The sequence below is a fragment of the Spermophilus citellus genome (genome assembly GCF_964194105.1).
Source record: "Spermophilus citellus genome assembly, chromosome: 16".
Classification (NCBI taxonomy): domain Eukaryota; kingdom Metazoa; phylum Chordata; class Mammalia; order Rodentia; family Sciuridae; genus Spermophilus; species Spermophilus citellus.
Window position 1 is genome coordinate 43026512 of NC_138196.1, and position 19631 is coordinate 43046142.

The 19631-nt window shown below is 37.3% G+C and overlaps 1 protein-coding gene across 1 annotated transcript; it reads left to right on the forward strand.

Annotated features, from left to right (window-relative positions):
- The first annotated feature begins 1964 nt into the window (after positions 1-1964).
- Positions 1965-3396, forward strand: LOC308635444 (uncharacterized protein C8orf48). Its single transcript, XM_081269871.1, has one exon. The coding sequence runs from the start codon at positions 2166-2168 to the stop codon at positions 2970-2972; it is 807 nt and encodes a 268-aa protein (XP_081125997.1). The 5' UTR covers positions 1965-2165; the 3' UTR covers positions 2973-3396.
- The last annotated feature ends 16235 nt before the right edge of the window (positions 3397-19631 follow it).

A 19631-nucleotide genomic window follows, 5' to 3' on the forward strand; every position in this document is an offset into this window, starting at 1 on the left:
GTAGCATCACCTTTTAAACTTTGCTCAGAGACAGAGTTGAAAAGTTAATACTATATGATTTATATAAAGAGTAATCATTTCTATGTTTAAAATCCACTTTGACCTCTATCTTCATGAATATTATTGGATAATGATAGCACACTGTTGAGCTATTTTTTTTTCCTTAGATAACGTAGTCATTAGAGTTCTTAAACTGTTTACTGGGTCTTGCTACTTTTAAAGAAATTGATTAATTGTATAATTTACCACCCAAATTTATTGGCTCCTGGGATAAAGTTACTTTTTAGATATAAAGAGAAATTTACAACACCAGTTTTTTAAAAGGGAGATTACTCCATAATTTTAGGATATGAAAAGAGAAATACACCATATTTGAAATATAGTTGATGTTATATGAAGAAAATGATTCTAATTAATTCTGTGTAAATATGAATATGTAAAATGTTCAGAGAATGAGGGGGAGATTTTGAAGTCAAAATGATAAAAGAAAAACTTGAGTCTTGATGGATTTCACTTGAACTACTCACAATTATCTGCACATTTTTTTTTTTTTTTTGTACTAGAGTTTTAACCCAGGGGTGCTTTACCACTGAGTCACATTCCCAGCTCCTTTTATTTTTTGAGACAGGGCCTCACTAAATTGCTGAGGCTGGCCTTCAACTTGCAATCCTCCCAGCTTCCAAAGCTGCTGGTATTAGACATATACTACCACAACCACCTGCACCTTCTTTTTAAAGTCTAACTATGTGATAAAATAGAATTTGAGTTGAATAAAAGAAGTTGGAATCTCCCTTAACTTTAGTATGAAGTTGGCTCATATTTGAGAGCCGCTTTTTAAATATCCCACATTTGACAAAGTTAGTTATTTGGGAAATGTTAAATATATCTGGGTCAAAGTGAATCCCCCCACCACGCCCCCAGGGGAGGGAGAGAAGGAGAGAGAGAGATAGAGACAAAAAGTTTATTCCAGATACTTAGACTAGGTATTTATTAAGACATAGGAAAAGTCCATCTCCAGAGTTAGCATTTTATAATTCCTGAAAATTGTTAACAAAACTACCTTTTTTGTTTGTTGTTGTTGTTGTTGTTTTTAAAAAGATATGTCATGGGAAACAGAATAAATTTGAAGTTTCAGGGAAGAAAAAAAAATAGATTTTCTTGAGCTGTTAGTACTTACTCCACTGGACCCTAGCAAGGTAGTGTTTATTTTTTCCACGTCAGTCAACTCATTCATTCCGCAGAGATCTACTGAATGGCTACAATACCTCTGCTGATTGCTGGTCATTAGACCAGCCTGCAACACTGACATGGTTTCGGCCTTATCCAAAAAAAAAAAAAAAAAAAAAAAAAAAAAAAAAAAAAAAAAATCACACAAACACAAACAAACTGGAAACTATAAGTCTGTAAAGTGTTTGGGGCAGGGGTGGGCATGAAGCCCTCCCTGCGGAAATGCCACTTGAAGGAGGAGTAATTGGTCATATAAAGAGTATTGACGTGGCAGAGGGGAACCTGCCCGCACAAAAACCCTGAGAAACTGATCTGGGAAAACTTCCAGGTACCAGAATGCTGCAGCACAGAAAGTCGTGCAAGAGGTCGCACAAAATGGTTTCAGTATTTATATAATAAACATCCTCTATAAATAGGTAATCATATAAAACCGCAGGTTTTCGCTTGGGCATTTCAGGCAGCACTTTTTGTTTTTAAAATCTGTTCATTTAGGATTTGTCCCTGTCTTTGTTAAGACTATAAAGGTGTAACCAGTGTGACGTCACTCACTCCCCGTCCCGAAGCAATCCCACCGACTCTTAGATTCTGTAGTTAAAACACTACGGAGGAGAAGCTAAGAGCCCGCACTTAAGTGGGAGACCCTGGCCCTCGCAGAACCGCTCGAGCGGAGGTGGAGCCTAGGACGCGGCCACTCACTGCGCATGACCAGCGCACGTTGCCAAGGCAGCGGGGAAAGGCGTCACCCGGAAGTTAGGGCCGCTGAGCTGTTGGCGCCGAGGCTAGGGCCGGTGGGCTCGTCCTTCACTAGTTCCTGAGATGATCCTGACGAAAGCAAAGCAGATGAGAAACCGATTCTGAAGCAATGTGATATCCATTTGCCCAGAAGTCTGGGGATTTAAAAAGATCAACGAGAATTGGTTCAAACCGACGTAAGTGCTATGGCTCACCTTTCTGATGAAACGGCCCGGTCCTTTACTGATGAGGTAGAGAGTTCTGATTCTCTCAGTCCCTCTGGAGGACAGCAGTCCTGGCCCAGCTCCTCTGGGACAGAATCGGATGATGGAAAACTGGCTGCAAGCTTGCAAGAACAAACCAAGCAATCCGAGCTTTCTGATTTCAAAAATAACGAAAAGAAGTTGACTCAAAAATGGATCCACTATCTCAAGGACAAAAAAACTAACTATGAACAAAACCAACCAGAGACTAAACTTCAAACAGAAATCAATGGACTGTCCGACGAGGAATTGAGTGCCCTGCAGTCTTTTTGCACCACTAAGATAAACTTGATCCATCAAAGAGTGGACTCTAAAAAGAAGAGCAACAGACACAAAAAGCTGCAGTTTAGATGCGATCCAGAGCCTTCAGAAATCAATGCCTTAACATGTACTGTTCCTGATGAACTTTTAAACAGAATGTATTTTGAAAACGTGAGGACAACACTAAAACAGGTGGCATCAGCAAAGCAACACATTACTTCACAGTGTCCCAACTGTATTAGGAAAAAAGCAGAGCTGGCTCAGTCTGCCTTCCTAAAGCAAAAGAAGACTTTACTGGAGTCAGTTCTCCTCCAAGAGAAAGTAGATGAACATATTCATACCACAGACTTTCTCACCCATGTTGGAGAAGCACATCGGGGTCTTCCCAGGCTTTCAGATGACCCTAAAATAATCTGGAAAAGACTGAAAGAGAAAACTCAGACTGGATACTCCTGTTTTGAAAGGTCAGTTACCAAGCAGAAGATGTAGCAAGATGGAAAATAGGACTTCATTCACCTTTTTTCCTCTACCACTTCTCAAGTCTCTTACCCAATCAAACAGAAGATGGTGATTACTAATGATAACATGCGATGTGGATGTGTGTAGATATTTCTGTTGTTTTTTATTTAAGTAACTGGCATTTCTTGGAAACTAATAAGGATTTTTTATGCTATTTTTCTAGATTTGAGGACTAAGAACTTCCCATCCAATACGTTTTTCAGATTACACAGGGCAACGTTGTAGTTGGAATAATTACAAAAACTTTTTACAACAATATAGGAGTGATATTGGTACTTTGGATTAGGTTGTTGATAGTACAGAGAGAAAGAAGTACAGAGATGTAAGAGATACTTAGCAAACAATAATTGTTTTGGTGATTAAATGGTAATAGAGATTTAATAAAAGATAAATGTTAAAAGTGTTAAAAGTCTTACCGAGGTTTTGATTTGTGTACCTGTTTGATAATTAATTTCATTAAGATGGGACTACTAGAATAAAACCATGTTTTATAGAGTAATCAAGACTGTAATTACTTGCACATAAGTAGTCTGAGGTATATTTGAGGCATACACATTCAGAGTTTGAGGAAATGTTATTTATACTTGTAGTCTAGAAGAAGAGTCTAGAGATTTGAAATAAAGGGGGCAGATGGGGAAATCATTGGCATTTATTGGAAATTGAAGTCATAGATGTGGTGAGCTTCCCTGGAAGAGAAGAGAGGTAAAATAAAAGCAGGGTTAGTACCAACTCCTGAGAAATACCAATAGTTAATGGCCAGGTAGAGGAGAATAAACTTGCAAAAGAGTTTAGAAAAATTACCATAGAAGGATAAAAGAAATCAGGAATGTGTAATAGCATATAAGTCAAGGAAAGAGAATGTTTCAAAAAGAATGATTGGTCTAAGCATGTTGGTGAAACAGAGAGACCACATAGAGATGATTTAGACATGTGTTGGGCACTGTTGACCTTAGCCATAGCCATTTCACTTATAGAAATGGAATAGACAAAGTAGGTTGAGGAATAAATGTGAAATAAAGAATATGAATGTAGATTACTCCTTAAAATGTTTAACTGTTGGGGAAAAAGAGAGGTGAAGCTGGAGACAGATGAAGAGTGAGGGAAGAAAGTGATTTTGGTCATGAAGATATGAAACTTCTGTTGCTCATCCTAATTTCCACTCAGAGGAAACAATATTGCTCCCAGAGAAATATAGCATTCTGAAAACATTTATGGGGGAAAATAATACTTGGTATTATGAAAAATCACATTAATTATTTATTACCTCTATAAGATATAAAATCCTCGAGTTAGTGGCATTAACAGGAGGTCATCCTCCTACATGTCTAACACCCAAGCTATTTCAGTGGAAGAAATTTGCACAAATCAGCACAAGAGTCTTTGAGACACATTTCAATTTTACTCTTGAGTTGACATTCATTTATATATAAAGATCTTTTTCCTGTAAAATTTAGCATATATCTTTTTAGTAAATCATTTATAAATAAATTGGAAGCATCAGTACCATTTGCATAATAACAACATTTTATTGAAAACCACATTATTTCATGCTTTATCGTTGGCATCTCAATATATTCACATTTTACATTTTCAGAATTCAGAATTATTTTCCATTTAGATCTTCCCCATGAAAGGTCATTTTTGTTCTTAGTTAACCAAGTTAGCAATCTAAGAGTCATCTTTTGTTCTTCCTTTTAAAAAAAACTCAATCCCAAGCTATTTTTCAGAAAGATCATTTGATTTCTGCCCTTCAGCTTCTATTTTCATCTCATTACCACACTCTTTATCATCTCTGCCCTCCTACTTCTCCTACTTTCACCCCTCTTTAAACCATTCTCTCTGTACTGGTCAGAGTGATTTTTCCAACATATAAATTTGTTCAAGGATTTCTGCTAATCGAAGAACAAAGTGACTCTAACTGATTTGTCTCTGCTACAGAAATAATGCAAGTTAATTAATGCTGCATATTGTGGTCCAAATTTACTTTGCTAGTTTCTTCTTTTCATATATTCAAGCCTCTCTACAGGATTTGTAATTCCCCAAGCCCTGTTTTTCTTTGTGTCACCGTGGTTCACATGTACACATTTGTTTGGCTCTAATTCTCTCAAGTTGCCTTTTCCATCTGGTATATTTCTTCTTTGCTTCTTATTTTAGCTTTAAAATTTTATTATCAGAGATAGGTACTATATTTAGATGGTCCAGAACTCAAAAGGACATGCCAAGGCTTTGCATGCAGTATCTCTTCCACCCTGTCACCACCCAACCTCATCTGTACCAGGTTGCTGGATCCCTGCCTGCCATGGTTAACTTCCCACTTTCTGGAACATGGGGGCAGTTAGGTATTCTGGGGTGAGAGCAGAGGTAGAGGAAATTGAGGGAATTTGGGAGTGAGCATTTACCAGTCAGGTATGAAGTATTTCTATGCTTGAGCCAGGAAACTGTATTAGTGTATAATATAATCACTTATATTAATTTATTATATATCCTTCCAGTGATTTTTTATGCAAATACTGAAAATAGTTTTCTATGTATTCTTGCTGTAGATTAGATAAGTGTACCCAGAGTTCTATATGTTGAAAGATTGGTTGCCAGCCTAAGGTGCTGAAATACTTAAGAGGTGGGGCCTAGTGGAAGGAAATTAGATCACTAAAGGCACCCCTTAAAAGGCATATCAGGACCCCAAACCTTTCCCTTTGCTTGACTGCCCTGAGGGAGGCAGCTTCCTATGCTATGTGCTCCTGGCATAATGTACACAGGGCCCAAAGTGATCAGGCTGACCAACCACAGACTGAAACCTCCAAAATGATCGAGCAAAATGAAACTTTCTTCTTTTTAAGTTGTTTTATTTCAGATATTTGTCACAGTGACAGATTGCTCATTAATACAAATGTCTTCTTTCCTTTGCCATTTTTTGTATAATGGTGAGATATGCATATATATATATGATATATAAAAATGGACAACTATGATATAGATATAATATATATCATAATATATATCTGTATTGTAATTTTCTATTTTGACCATTGTTAATATTACCATTCAGTGGCATTACATTCACAGTGTTGTGCAACCATCACCACTATTTCCATTATTTATCATCACTTCAAACAGAAACTCTGGACCTAGTAAATAATAACTCCCCATTCTTCTCTCCCATAATCCCATTAATCTATAATATACTTTCTGTTTCTGTGACTTTTCCTATTCTAGATATTTGCCCTGTTTTTTTTGATTGGCTTCATTTACTGCAAAATGTTTTCAAGTTTCATCCATAGTATAGCTTGTAAAAGAAACTCACCCATTTTTTATGGCTGAATAATATTTCATCGTCTGTATAGATTGCATGTATGTTTATCGCATCAACTGCTGATTGACACTTGGGTTGTTTCCACTTTATGATTAGTGTGAATAATACTGCTATGAACATTGGCATACAAATCTATTTGACCACTTGTTTCTCATTCTTTTGGTTCTAGACCTAGAAATAGAATTCCTGGATCAGATGCTAATTCTATGTTTAATTTTTTGAGGAACTGCCAAATTGTTTCTACAACAGTTCAACACTTTACATTTCCTCCAGAAATGTGCAAGTATTCCAATGTCTTCATTTTCTTGCCACCACTTTTTATTTTCCACTTAAAAATTATAGCCATTCTGGCAGGCGTGAAGTGGTATCTCATTGTGCTTTTGATGTTCCAAATGACCAATAATGTTGAATTTTTTTTCTACTTTGGAGGAATGTCTATTTAAGTCCTTTTCCCATTTTTAAAATCAAGTTGTCTATTTTGTTGAGCCTCAAGTTATTTATATATTTTAGGTTTGAAATCCTTATCAGATATATGATTTTCAAGTATTTTCTCCCATCCCATGGGTTATCTTTTCAGTTTCTTTAATCCTCTGATGCACAAAAGTTTTTAGTTTTAGTGAAGTCCAATTTATCTATTTCTTTTTTGATTATTGTTGCTTCTAGTGTCATACTTAAGAATCTATTACCAAAACTAAGGTCATGTAGATTTTCCCCTTGCATTTTCTCCTAAGAATTTTATAATTTTGTATCCTATGGTTAGGTATACTGTAGCTGGAATGTGTCCCCCACAAAGTTCATATGATAGAAAGTCCCAAAATTCATGTGTTATTACTTTTGGGAGGTAACCAGGATTGGATGAGATCATGAGGGTCTCCTATGTACTGCTATGAACATTGGCATACAAATATCTGTTTGGGTCTCCTCTGATGGCTTTATTAGAAGAGCTAGCACTTTTGCTCTGTTTCAACATATGATCCCCATTATGTTATGGTGCAGTGAGAAGACCCTCAACAGATCAACTGGTCAGATACTGGGGCCATGCTTAGACTTCCCAGCCTCTATAACTATGAGTCAAATAGACCTTATATTCTCATTCTCAGATATTTTGTTACAGTGATAGAAAATGGATTAGGATACACTTTTAATTCATTTTGGGTTAATTTTTTATTTATGGTGTAAGGGTCCAATTTCATTCCTTTGTATATGGATATATGTTTTTTTCATCACCACTGTTGAAGAAGGGACTTGTTCTTTCGCTACTGAGTATTTTAGGCTCCCTGGTTGATGGCCAGGATCATAAAGGTGACGGTATATTTGTGGTCTTCAAATTCTATTCACTTGTCTCTCTCTCTGTCCTCATGTTTAGTACTACACTGTTTTGGTTACTGTGCTTTGATCAATTTTGAAATCAGTAGCATGGAACTTCCACCTCTTTTCTTCAAAACTTTGTGAAATATCTGTTTCTATTCTTCCTTTTCAAGATTGATTTGGCTCTTCAGGGTTTCTTGAGATTTTATTTGGATTTTAGGATGAGTTTTTCCATTTTTGTAGAGTGCCATTGTATGGTTGATAGAGATTGCATTGAAACTATGTATTACTTTGGGTAGCATTGTCATCTTAATATTATTAAGTCTTTTGACCCACATACATGGGTATGTTTTTATGTACTTCATCAGTGTTTCCTAGTCCTCAGTGTATCAGTCTTGTGCCTCCTTGGTTGAATTTACTTCTAAATATTCTATTCTCTTCATTGCCATTTTGATGGAATTTTAAAGGTGTTTCTTTTTGGATGGTTCATGGCTAGTGTGTAGAAATACAGTTGATATTGCATCCTGCAACTTTGCTGACTTAATTTACTAACTTTAACAGTTCACAAAAGTTACTCTTCCAATGTTTTAGAAATTAGATGACATCATCTACAGAAGAGGCACTTTCATACCTTGCTTTCTGGTTTGGGTGCCTCTTTTTCCTTGTCTACTGGCCCTGGCTATCACGTCTAGTGCTGTCGTGAATAGAAGTGCTCTGCTCCTGATCTTAGGAAAAGAGCGTTTAGCCTTTCACCTTTAATTTTGGGGTTTTCAAATATACCACAGTAGTATTTTGAGTCTCACTGAAGTTTTTTGCTAAATCACTTGAGATGATTGTGTGGTTTGTTGTACTATTTAACCCACTTTCTTTGCACTCATAATCCTTAAACACCACTAATTAGAATCAAAGACTGCAGCCTGTGTATGCTATCCCATTAATATGAATTCATACTAAGACAAAAACATGTTAGTAAGCTTTGTATTCTGACTTCATGGTGAGAAACTCAAGGCTGGAGGCTGCATCTTCCATCACATCCACAGTGCCTCACACACAATCATACTCAATAAATGTTTTATGGATGAAAAAATAAGTGCTTCCAAACAATGCAACTTATTATGTTTTCTTACGAAAGAAAATAATTTGTTAGAATACTGCTTCAGTCAGTACTTTTGCTTTGCATAGTTGTTTTCTGTAGTTTTTCTCTCTTCTCCCAGGGATGGAATCCCTTTCAGTGTATATACATATTCACCTTTTCAGTGAAAAATTAGCCTAGCATAGAGCTTTTGGCAAGTCAGTTTTAAACATATTATGCAGCTAATTAATAAAGTATTTGTTTTTAAGAATTTATATAAAATTTTTCTTTGCAATATTCATTTTCAGATAGACAAAAGTTATCTGAAATATTTATTTTAGAGGTAATGGATGACTTGCTGAAATTTTAGAATGAATTAAAAATTCTTGATGCTCAAACTTGAAAATAATTTATTTTTTGCCTGAATAAATTCAACTCTATGCTGTGTTTTTTTTTTTTTCTCTTTTTAATGTGGTGCTCAGGATTGAACCCAGGGCCTTGTGTATACCAGGCAAGCACTCCACCACTGAGCCACATCCCCAGCCCTTGCCCTTGCCCCTGAATAAATTCAAAAGGAATGAGTGTCTTTTCTCCAAGCTTTATAGGCGTCCCAAAAGATTCTAGAACTCAAGTAATAGATGCTAAGAAGCAGCATATTTCCCCATGCATGAAAATGTAGCTGGCAATTTGGTATAGAATTATACAAATACATACTTTATGTAATGTAACATACTGATTAAATAAATATGCATGAATTTTGTTTTTGTCATTTAGACATTTTATCAAATAAACTCCTGTACCCACAAACGAATCTATGCATTGAACAAATATTGAGATGAAACCCTTGTTGTAGAAGTATGTGATATACCAGATGGAGACTAAAGAACCTTCCATCCTGAGCATCTGAGTCATTGAAATTCCAATGGCAGAACTGTTTGGGAATGTTTGGGACTCCTGGCTCAGAATACCTCCAATTTTAAACATGTTAGTTTGTTTTATGCTAGTGCCTAATATAGTAACTTAGCTCTTTCTGCAGCAACATAGCTAAACAGGTTACAGAGAAATAGGAATTGTGACTGTGGGTGTGGGCTCCCCTTCAAAACTGTATCTAGAAGTAACAGATGGAAGACATATACACAAATAGTGAATTTGAGAAACCAAACAGGAAAACAGTTGAACTTCTATTCTCAGTTGATAATACCCTTTGGAATAGAGAATTCCAAAATTTTCCAATTAGCTGCAGACTCAAATTACAGCGAACATTGCAAAATTCTATCAAAGTGACTTACATAATCAAAAGGCCTGATTCTGATGAGTCCTTTGTTTGTCAAGGCATTAATTAAGGTTTAGGAGAAAATATGTTGTGGTCGTCTAGCTTGACATTTAATGTCAAGATTAATGATGCCACACATGGACTGAGATGGTATGAAAAGATTACCTACAAAATAAGAGTTTCTGAAGGTGAAGGGAGCAGGATAACCTTTCAAGCAGGCCTGAAATGACTCAAAAGTAAGAAAAGGAGACTAGTTTGGTGTTTATTATAGTTAGGGAGTGGGCCACCCAGTGCTAAGATGACTGCCTCATGTTTAGCCAGATTTGCTGACTCTCGGGTCCTGTTCTTCATCAGGGGTGTCTGGGTTAAGGGATAAAAAGCACAACTTTCCAGTAAACACCATCATGTAAGAGATTTTGTGCTGACCATAAAGTGTAGAAATCCCTCTTGTTGTTCACTCTATTAATCCCAAGAAATCTCAGGTTTAAGTTAAGGGGTCCATGAAAGGCATAACTTCTCAAACATCTCCTCAACTGACAAGGGAGCTGAGGACAGAAGAGGCCATGCCCTCCCGCAGCAGATTAGATACTCAAGAGGGGCCTGATTTAGTTGTAGGTTTTTTTTTTTTTTTTTTTTTTTTTTTTGGAGTGGTTTAGCAAGGAGGCTTTGTTAGCTGTGTTGAGCTTTGCAGGGTGTGGCTTTCAAGACTCACATAAGCATATGGAGGGCCATAGGCTCAGGCCTGTGAGAACCTCTGTCCTCAAGAGCGTTTAATATGAAGCCCACAGTTGGCACTCTAATGATGGGTAGCATCAGGCTAAGGAGGGCAGTTTTGTGGATCAGAAACCCATGAATATTATGGGTGCACTGCAGATTCCAGAAGATATGAGCAGGGAGTGTGTGTGTGTGTGTGTGTGGGGGGGGGTGTTGCAAAAGCCACCACTGTGAAGGATTTTCTGGGGAAAGGACAGGGAAACTAATGTGGGTTGCCTATTGCCATTTAAACAGATTCTGGAGACCTTTGTGGTAGGGAGTCCAGTTAAAGATGGGACAAGTGTGATAAATAGAATTAAGAAAAAATTTTTTAAATGAGGAAAAAAATGTTGCCTTAAAACCCCTGAAAGGCCTAAAAGAAGTTGTCTATTTTTTATATTTTGGGTGCTGGGGAAATCAATTGCTCATCTGCAACCTCACTCCCCTCCCTATGGGTTCAGGTTGGTACTGAAAGTTCCAAGTGTTGTCTTACCACTAGATTAGTTCCCCTGGGTGCCAACTCCCATCCTGAGGTTATATAGACCCACCCAAGAGTCCCTTCAGTAGAACAAAAGATGCTTCTATCACCCAGAATATTTCAAGGAATTTAGGAGCTCAGTTTCAGACTCTCCCATCACTCAGGAAATCCCAAAACTATTAGGAGCTTTATATATTGAACCAAGGGTCAAAGAACAAATATCAAAACAAAAGATTTTCTTAATGCTCTATCTATAAGAATGTTAGTCTATATTAGGGTCAGAAACCTAAATAGATTTCTTATTATATCACAACATTACAGGGTTTATTTGAGGGGGGACAACAGAGGCATAGGTAATAGCAGCATCAAAAGTATTTTGTAGAGTTCTAAGTTGCTATCCACTTTTAGAAGTGTGAATCTCTGCATGCTCCATAGTAAGTGCTCCACATCCAGTAGACTCATATATTACACAGAGCATCTGTGTACTCCCTGAGTGTGGTGGCCAATGCCTGGTTGACACACCGCAGGATAAAGAGTTGTTACCCAGAGCCTAGTATCAGTGTATTCTGGACCCAAGACACATGAGTCAATCTGAAGCACACTGTTAGATCTGGGCCAAGACACACAACCCAGGACCACTTTAAAGAGGTTCCTGATCCCATACTGCCATATGTCAATAATCAGCTCTGGATTTAGGTCAGTTCAATCTATAGTTGTACTTGGTAGGACTCAGCAAATGTAGCACCAATCAGAACAGTTCTAAGTACATTCTTGCCAGCAAACAGGGCCAGTTAGCAAGCCAAAGCTAGTGAAGCCAGACCCCCAGTGGTGGCGACTATTCCTAGATATCCTGCTCACTGTGCCAATTATTGCTGTCATCTGGCAGAGCTGAGTTGGACCCTCATGCAAGATTTAGTTTGAATGCCAAGACTGATGAGTAATGGCCATAGAAAAGCGGTGGGGATAAATGTCTCTTCTCTAAACAGGTCTTGTATAATTGATTTCAATCCTTGAAGACCTCATTTTGATTTATATTAGAATGTATTAACTATTTTAACTGGAGAGTAAGGTGGACCCTCCCCTGCCCCCTTGCTCACCAAGTAAATATGAAAAGTGTGTTACTACATAATCAGGCTTTCTGAGAGCATAATACAGGCTCTGAAAATGGCAGGCTTTATTGTGGTGAGGGATGATGGCGAGTGAAGGCTCCCCAGCTTGGACTGAGTCTTGTGTAGCTTGAACTTCCCATTACAGCCCCCAAAAGGAACACCCTGGCTTTCATTATCAGCTTTCCCAGAGGTGGAGCAGAAGGAAGAGTGAGACTGGTGGAGCCTAAAAGTTGCCAACAGTCAAACATTAAAATGGATTTGGACCCTTAAAAAAATATTTACTAATCTAGCTACTCTTTGCAATGAATTAAAATAGTTTTATGCCTGAGGAATCTCATTCTAGTTTTTGTCCATAATTGCTCTCTGCTAACCACATATTTTCTTCTTAAACTTCCTTTTCTTCATTTTATATATATATATATATATACACACATATGTATATATATATGTATATATAAATATTATATATATGCATATATATAAATATATATAACTATTATATATATGTATATATATAATAAAGCCTGCCATTTCATATATATACAAACACACACACACACACACACACACACACACACACACACACACACACATATATATATATATATATATATATATATATATATATATGAAAAAGGTGCTGGGGAAATCAATTGCTCATCTGCAATATATATGAAAAAGGTGAACTGTTTGCTTCTAAATAGTCATCTCAAAGTTTTATCTTGCTCTAAACACAACTCTTGTTATCCTTCTTAAACCTGTTCCTATTCCAGACTTCCCCCATTTCATTAAATGAAACTATCATTCATCCATCCATTTGGTCAAGGCAAAAACTCTGGTTATACCACAAGAATTGGATCCTATTAGAGTAAGTTTCACTCCATGTAGGTGTTAATATGTCAAAATACACTCTACTGTCACGTGTACCTAAAAAGAACAAATAAAAATTTTTAAAAACCTCAGTTGTAAATTTTACTGCTTTTCTTTATTTAATGTTACACATCCAAGCCAGCCCCTAATCCTATATTTACTTCTTCTAAATTTATCTAATCCACTCCAAACCAGTCACAGTTCTTCATAGCCACTGTCACCCGCCCTAATCTAAGCCATTGCATTACACATCTAATTGATTTTCTTTTCTATTTATATTCTCTGAAAAGCAGGGTCAGGGTAGTCTGTCAGATGTTCATCAGATGACTGGGCAAAATCTATTCAATTGCTTCCCATATAATAAAATCCCAAATCTTCACAGTGATGACATACAAGTTCTGATGTGACTGGACCTCTGCTGACTACTTTTCCACTGTCTTTATCCTCATCTTTGTTTTCAACTTTGTCTCCCTATCCAGAAGGAGATTTACCAAGCTTCATGTTATTTAAAGTCTACACATTAAGAAAACTTAGGGGAAAAGACCATGAAGACCAACGGAAGACCCAGAGACAAACTGACATACAGAATTTCATCTGATACTAGACAAAAGTACCAAAATACACGTTGGAGAAAAGATAACCATTTTAACAATGTTGCTGGGAAAACTGGATATCCATATGTAGAAGAATAAAATTTGACAAAAGTCAACTCAAAGTGGATCAAAGGCCTAGGAATTAGACCAGAAACTCTGCAACTGCTACAAGAAAATGTAGGCCCAATACTTCAGCATATTGGCACAGGAATTGACTCTTAACAAGATTGTTAAAGCACAAAAATAAAACCAAAACTCAATAAGTGGGATGGCATCAAATTAAAAAGCTTCTGTACAGCAAAGAATACAAGAGCATGAAGAAAGAGCCTACGGAATGGAAGAAGATCATTGCCACCTGTTCCTAAGCTAGGGCATTTATATCCAAATATATATAATTTATATATATATATATATATATTTGTTCCTATTCCATATATATCTCCAAATATTTAAAGAACTTAAGAAACTTAAAAATCACCACAAATAACTCAATTAATAAATGAAATAAACAGATACTTCTCCAATGAGTAAATACAAATATCAACAAATACATTTTAAAAAATTTGACATCTCTAGCAATCAGGGAAATGTAAATCAAAACTACGTTGTAACAGAGAGACATCATTACTCTAGGTACATGTATGATTGTATGAATGGTGTGACTCTATTTCATGTATAACCAGAGAAGTGAAAATTCTGCTCCATTTGTGTACAATGAAGAGCTTTATACTATCATGTATAACTGATTAGACATAATAATAATAATAATAATAATAATAATAATAATAATAAAACAACTACACTGAGATTTCATCTCTCTCCAGTCAGAATAGTAATTATCAAGAACACATAATAATAAATGTTGGTGAGTATGTAGAGAAAAAGGCACACTCACACATTTTTGGTGGGACTACATATTAGTATAACTACTCTGGAAAGCAGTATGGAGATTCCTCAAAAAACTGTATGACCCACTATTTGACCCAGTTATCCCAATCCTTGGTATATATCCCAAAGATCTAAAATCCGTATATTATAGTAATGCAGCCACATCAATGTTTATAGCAATACAATTCACAATAGCCAAGCTATGAAGTCAGCCTAGATGATGGTCAACAGATGAGTGGATAAGAAAATGTGGTATATATTCACAATGGAGTATTATTCAGTCATAAAGAAGAATGAAATTATGACAGATTAACCTTGGGGAGCTTGTCCTTGGAAAGGCTGGGTGGCTCATTGGATGAATAGGCACTGGGGGTGGGGGATCCTGCCCAGGGATCATGGTGACTCTCTAGATGTGGGAAAGTTGCTGTTCATCTGTGAGTGGGGTGAATGAAAGCTGTCCTGTTGGATTCTGGTCTGTGTGTTCTGTCTAGCATTGGAAGAAAGTATCTGAGTGCCCATTACCAACTAGGCAAGCAGATCAACTGCCTGGGTACCATCTCTCCTGTGTTGGTACTGTACCAGCTGTGTGGTTTGTCCTTGGCTACCATGAATCTGCTGAACTCGATCCTGTGGCTGGCTCTGGACAATAAGAACTGGTGGGACTACAAATTTGACACATTTTTACAACCTTATCTAACCTGCAGCCATCCAAGCTTGGTCTGACTCTCATGAGGCTATATGTGAAGATCTGCTGGAACTGGGCTGTGGTCATGGAGCTGGTGGTCTAGCTGTGTCTCTGGACCTGGACAGCAATGAGCTACTGAGCCAGGATAAGAGTACTCTAGGGATTAGCAGGAAGCACAGACTGGTGCCACTGTTCCTCATCTATTATTGGTGAATTCACAATGGTCTCCTGAAATGGCATCTACGAGAAAGTTTAACTGATCCAATTTTGTAATTAACGTGGTGTTAACATCCACCTGTAAGATGTGACACTGGTTTTCCTCTGAGAGATCCTGGGATAATACTGAGCATAGGAGCTTCTCACTGCTTATCATCACATCTTCATAAAAATCTCTTTCATTGTAAATTTTGGACTTTTGCCTTTTCCCAAGGCTAGGACTGTGGGCCATGTTGACATCACTGCTGCTGGTGCCACAGTCTTGTCCTGCTGTCAGAGTCCAGGGAAACAGATAAGTGACCCTGGTACTTATGATTCATCAGAGAACATGGAGGTCAGGCCAGGGCAAAACAAGGTGGCAGCTGGGTCATCTCTCTCATGTCTTGTATCACACACTTTCTTGCTCATTGTACTCTTAATACACAGACATTTTTTTTCTATTTTTCAAAACAACAGAGTTTTCCTCCACTCTCTTCAGAGTTGAATGTTTCTCAACGTTCAAATTTTATCCCTAATACTATCAACTCAGAGGCCTTCTGGAACATTCTACAAAAATTATAATTTCCCTCCCAGCAGTTGCCTTTCACCCTATATCCACGGTTGTTATCTTCAGAGAACTTTGGATAGTCTGAAATTACTTAATGTTAACTTTTTGACCTCCTCCCCACCCCCCCCCCTTTGCCATGGTGGTATCTCCTTGAAACTGGGACCTTGTTTGAATTCCTTGGATTATTGTCATAACTCAAGACAATAAAAACACATTGCAAAAGGGTACAGAATGAAAATCTGACCTTCAAGCTGGTCGAAACCATGCTTTATAGGTGCCAGGGCTCCTGATTAGAAACTGACAATGGTTGCAGATGCGGGTGCCTGAGCTTAGCTGGGGAATACAGTAAGAGGGAATCTTCCAAGAGGCAACTTGGACTCAAGGGCTCTTCTTGAACTGTGTGAAGAGCAAGATTCTTCCTACCCAATTCCCTTTCCTTTTCTTTCTCCTTCCACAGGAGGAACAAGTCCGAGGTTGTTCCCCAGCTTCTTTTGCAATCTTTACTCCTGATAAATCTCTTGCACCCTTAATCCCATTTTAGCCTTCACTTTTTGATGTCCCCAAACTAATGCAGTACTGTATTCTATATAAAATAATTAACTTTTTTCATTCAATAAAGATATGATCGAAGAACTACCAAGTTTTAAACATTAGGCATTTAAGGACTAAGACATGGTGCAGTTTTCAGAGGACTTAGGGTCATTTAGTACAAAAGCATAAATGGATATGTGTAATACAATGTAGTCATTACAGTATTATAAAACATTCTGCATGAAGTCAAAGACCTTGGGAAGTGTGAGTTTACCCAACACAAGATGACACCGAAGCTAAGTCTTCAAGTTGTGGAGTGTAAAGAATGAAGAAGGGAGAATGGAGAATTGGGTGGGGTAAAGGGTAACAGACCCTCCTTAGTGTGCTGTATTTTACTTTGTAACTTATGAGGATTTAAGTTTGCTAGGGTAGCATAACAAAGTGCCACAAACAACCCTTCTTTGTTTTCTCACACATCTAGAGGCTGGAAGTCTGAGATCAGAATGTAACTAGGATCTGCTCCTTTATTTTTTGGCACTGGTTATTGAACTCAGGGTTGCTTAACCACTGAACTACATCCCCAGCCCTTTTTATTCTTAATTTTGAGACAGGGTCTCACTAAGTTGCTTAAAGCTTCGCTAAGTTGCTGAGGCTGGCTTTGAACCTGCAATCTTCCTGCCTCAGCCTCCTGAGCTGCTGGGATTACACATGAGTGTCACTTGCCTGTATGGACTGTTTCCTTTTGAAGGCTGTGAGGGAAAAACTGCCATGCCTGTTACCTAGCTCCAAGATGATTTGCTGGCCATTTCTGGTGTTTCTTGATATGTAGAAACCTCACCCCAATTTCTACCTTCATTTTCATATTGTATTCTTTCTGTGTTCATGTCTCTGTCTGAATATTCCCTTTTTATAAGGTCACCAATCATATTAGATTAGAACCCACACCAGAGACTGCATTTTAACTTGATCACATCTCTAAAGACCCCATCTCCAAATACAGTCACATTCTGAAGTCCTGAATGTTAGAACGTCAACATGTAAATTTGGGGAGTTTTATAATTCAAACCATAACAGAGAGGGAGGGTATGAAATCAGAGGAATGAAATGCCCAGCATTTCATTTTGGTGAAATCATTCTAGAATTTTTAGCTGAAGACAGATATTTAAGGCAGTTTCTCTCTCTCTCTCAGCCATGGCTGCTTATTAGAATTATCTGGGCAGCTTTCAAAATAAAACAATGGCCAGACTCTACTTTTGGATATTTTTACTTCTTAATTGTCCAAGGATGGCAATTATATATATATATATATATATATATATATATATATATATATATATATATATATCCATCCTAGGACAATTATATTTATAAAATTTTTAAATAAATCTTCTCAAGTAATTATACTTTGTGGCTATACTTAGGCCTACTGTCCTTGAGGGGTAATGCTTGAACCAGGAGGCCAATTAAAGACTGACTTCACAGGAAAGAGAAAAGAAGGCTATGAAACAAGCATCTGCAGTAGGAAAGAAAAGAGTCAGAAACAGATGGTCCCTAGAAACAGGAAGCAAATTGACACAACTTGATGACCCACTGAATGGTGGGCGTGAATAGGGAAGAGCATCAGGGCATATACCATTGTCACCTAGAGATACTGAAGACAAAAAAAAGTTTGTTCTATTAAATCAAGTGAATTTTTTGAGAAAATACTTGTTATTTTGAGAGCATTGTCTATCTGGATGCAGTTGTAAGATATAATGTAGAGAGATCCCACACACCCTTGCCCAGTTTCTCTCAATGGTAACATCTTGTAAACCTACATGGAACAATATCTTAACCAGCATGTTGACTGAGGCAGCTGGGGTTCAGAAGAGTTCATCACCACGGGGATGGATCTGAGTTTGAGGTGCCTGTAGATAGTGTTCAAGCAAGACTCGTTAAGGTGACACCGATAAGCAATGTTCCATACCTGGTTTTGATCACTCTACTTCACCATATATCTGCCAAAAGTAATATCCACCCTGCTGTGGGCCTCAATATACACACACCTGGCCTTGGAAGACTTGTTTCCATTAAGGATTTTAAACAAAGCACATCTAGCAGGGTGTTGGAGGTACACATAAGTAGCCTTTCCACCTACAGAGCAAGTTCCCCTACAGGAAATATTTATGGACACACACACACTCATACACACACATTTGCACACCCACAGATGGCTGCATATATATGCTACAAACATGTACATGCATAGATGCAACTTTTATTAAAAAATATTGTGAGTGGCTACTCTGCAAACCCTGACCTTTGGATACAGTGACAATTCTGACTTCTAAAGGGTGTGCTTTTATTTTAACTACAACCAAAAAGAGAGATTAAAAACAGCTGGAACATGTGTCTATTTTCACCTCTTCCATCTGGAACTTTGTTTTTGGATATCACAGATGTTTCCCAAACAAACCTCTGCCGAACAAAATGATAAATGTGGAAGAGACATGTGCACATGCGCGGTTCTCTTTTTGTTTGAAGAGCTTGCAGAATCCAAAGCATTGGTGTGCTTTTTCAAACATTAAGCTAAGCCTTTGAATGGCATAGATAAAGTTTGATTTTGATGAGTGATGTGATATTTTATGTGTTAGACTGGTCACTGTTGTTAACTACAAGGCTGGCTCTATTTACCTGGGAAGTAAAGTGAGGTCATTTATAAATATTAATATTTGATATACAACAAATGGACACCTGAAATAATGTGCCAATCAGTCTTTCAAGTTTCTGATGGTACTTTAATCTCACATGTATCCTTTTCCTTAAATTTCCCTGTTGAAACAAACTACCGTAGCTAGATGCTTCTTGTTATGATATCCTCACTCTTCCCTGATGGGGTATGCTTTTGAACCAGTACATTCCAGATAACAATTCTAGGTTAATCTGTTAAAACTGTTTTGATAACATTGGTCCCACTGTGTAACCTTATTTATATAGGCAGTTTTCAGCAGGAGTTA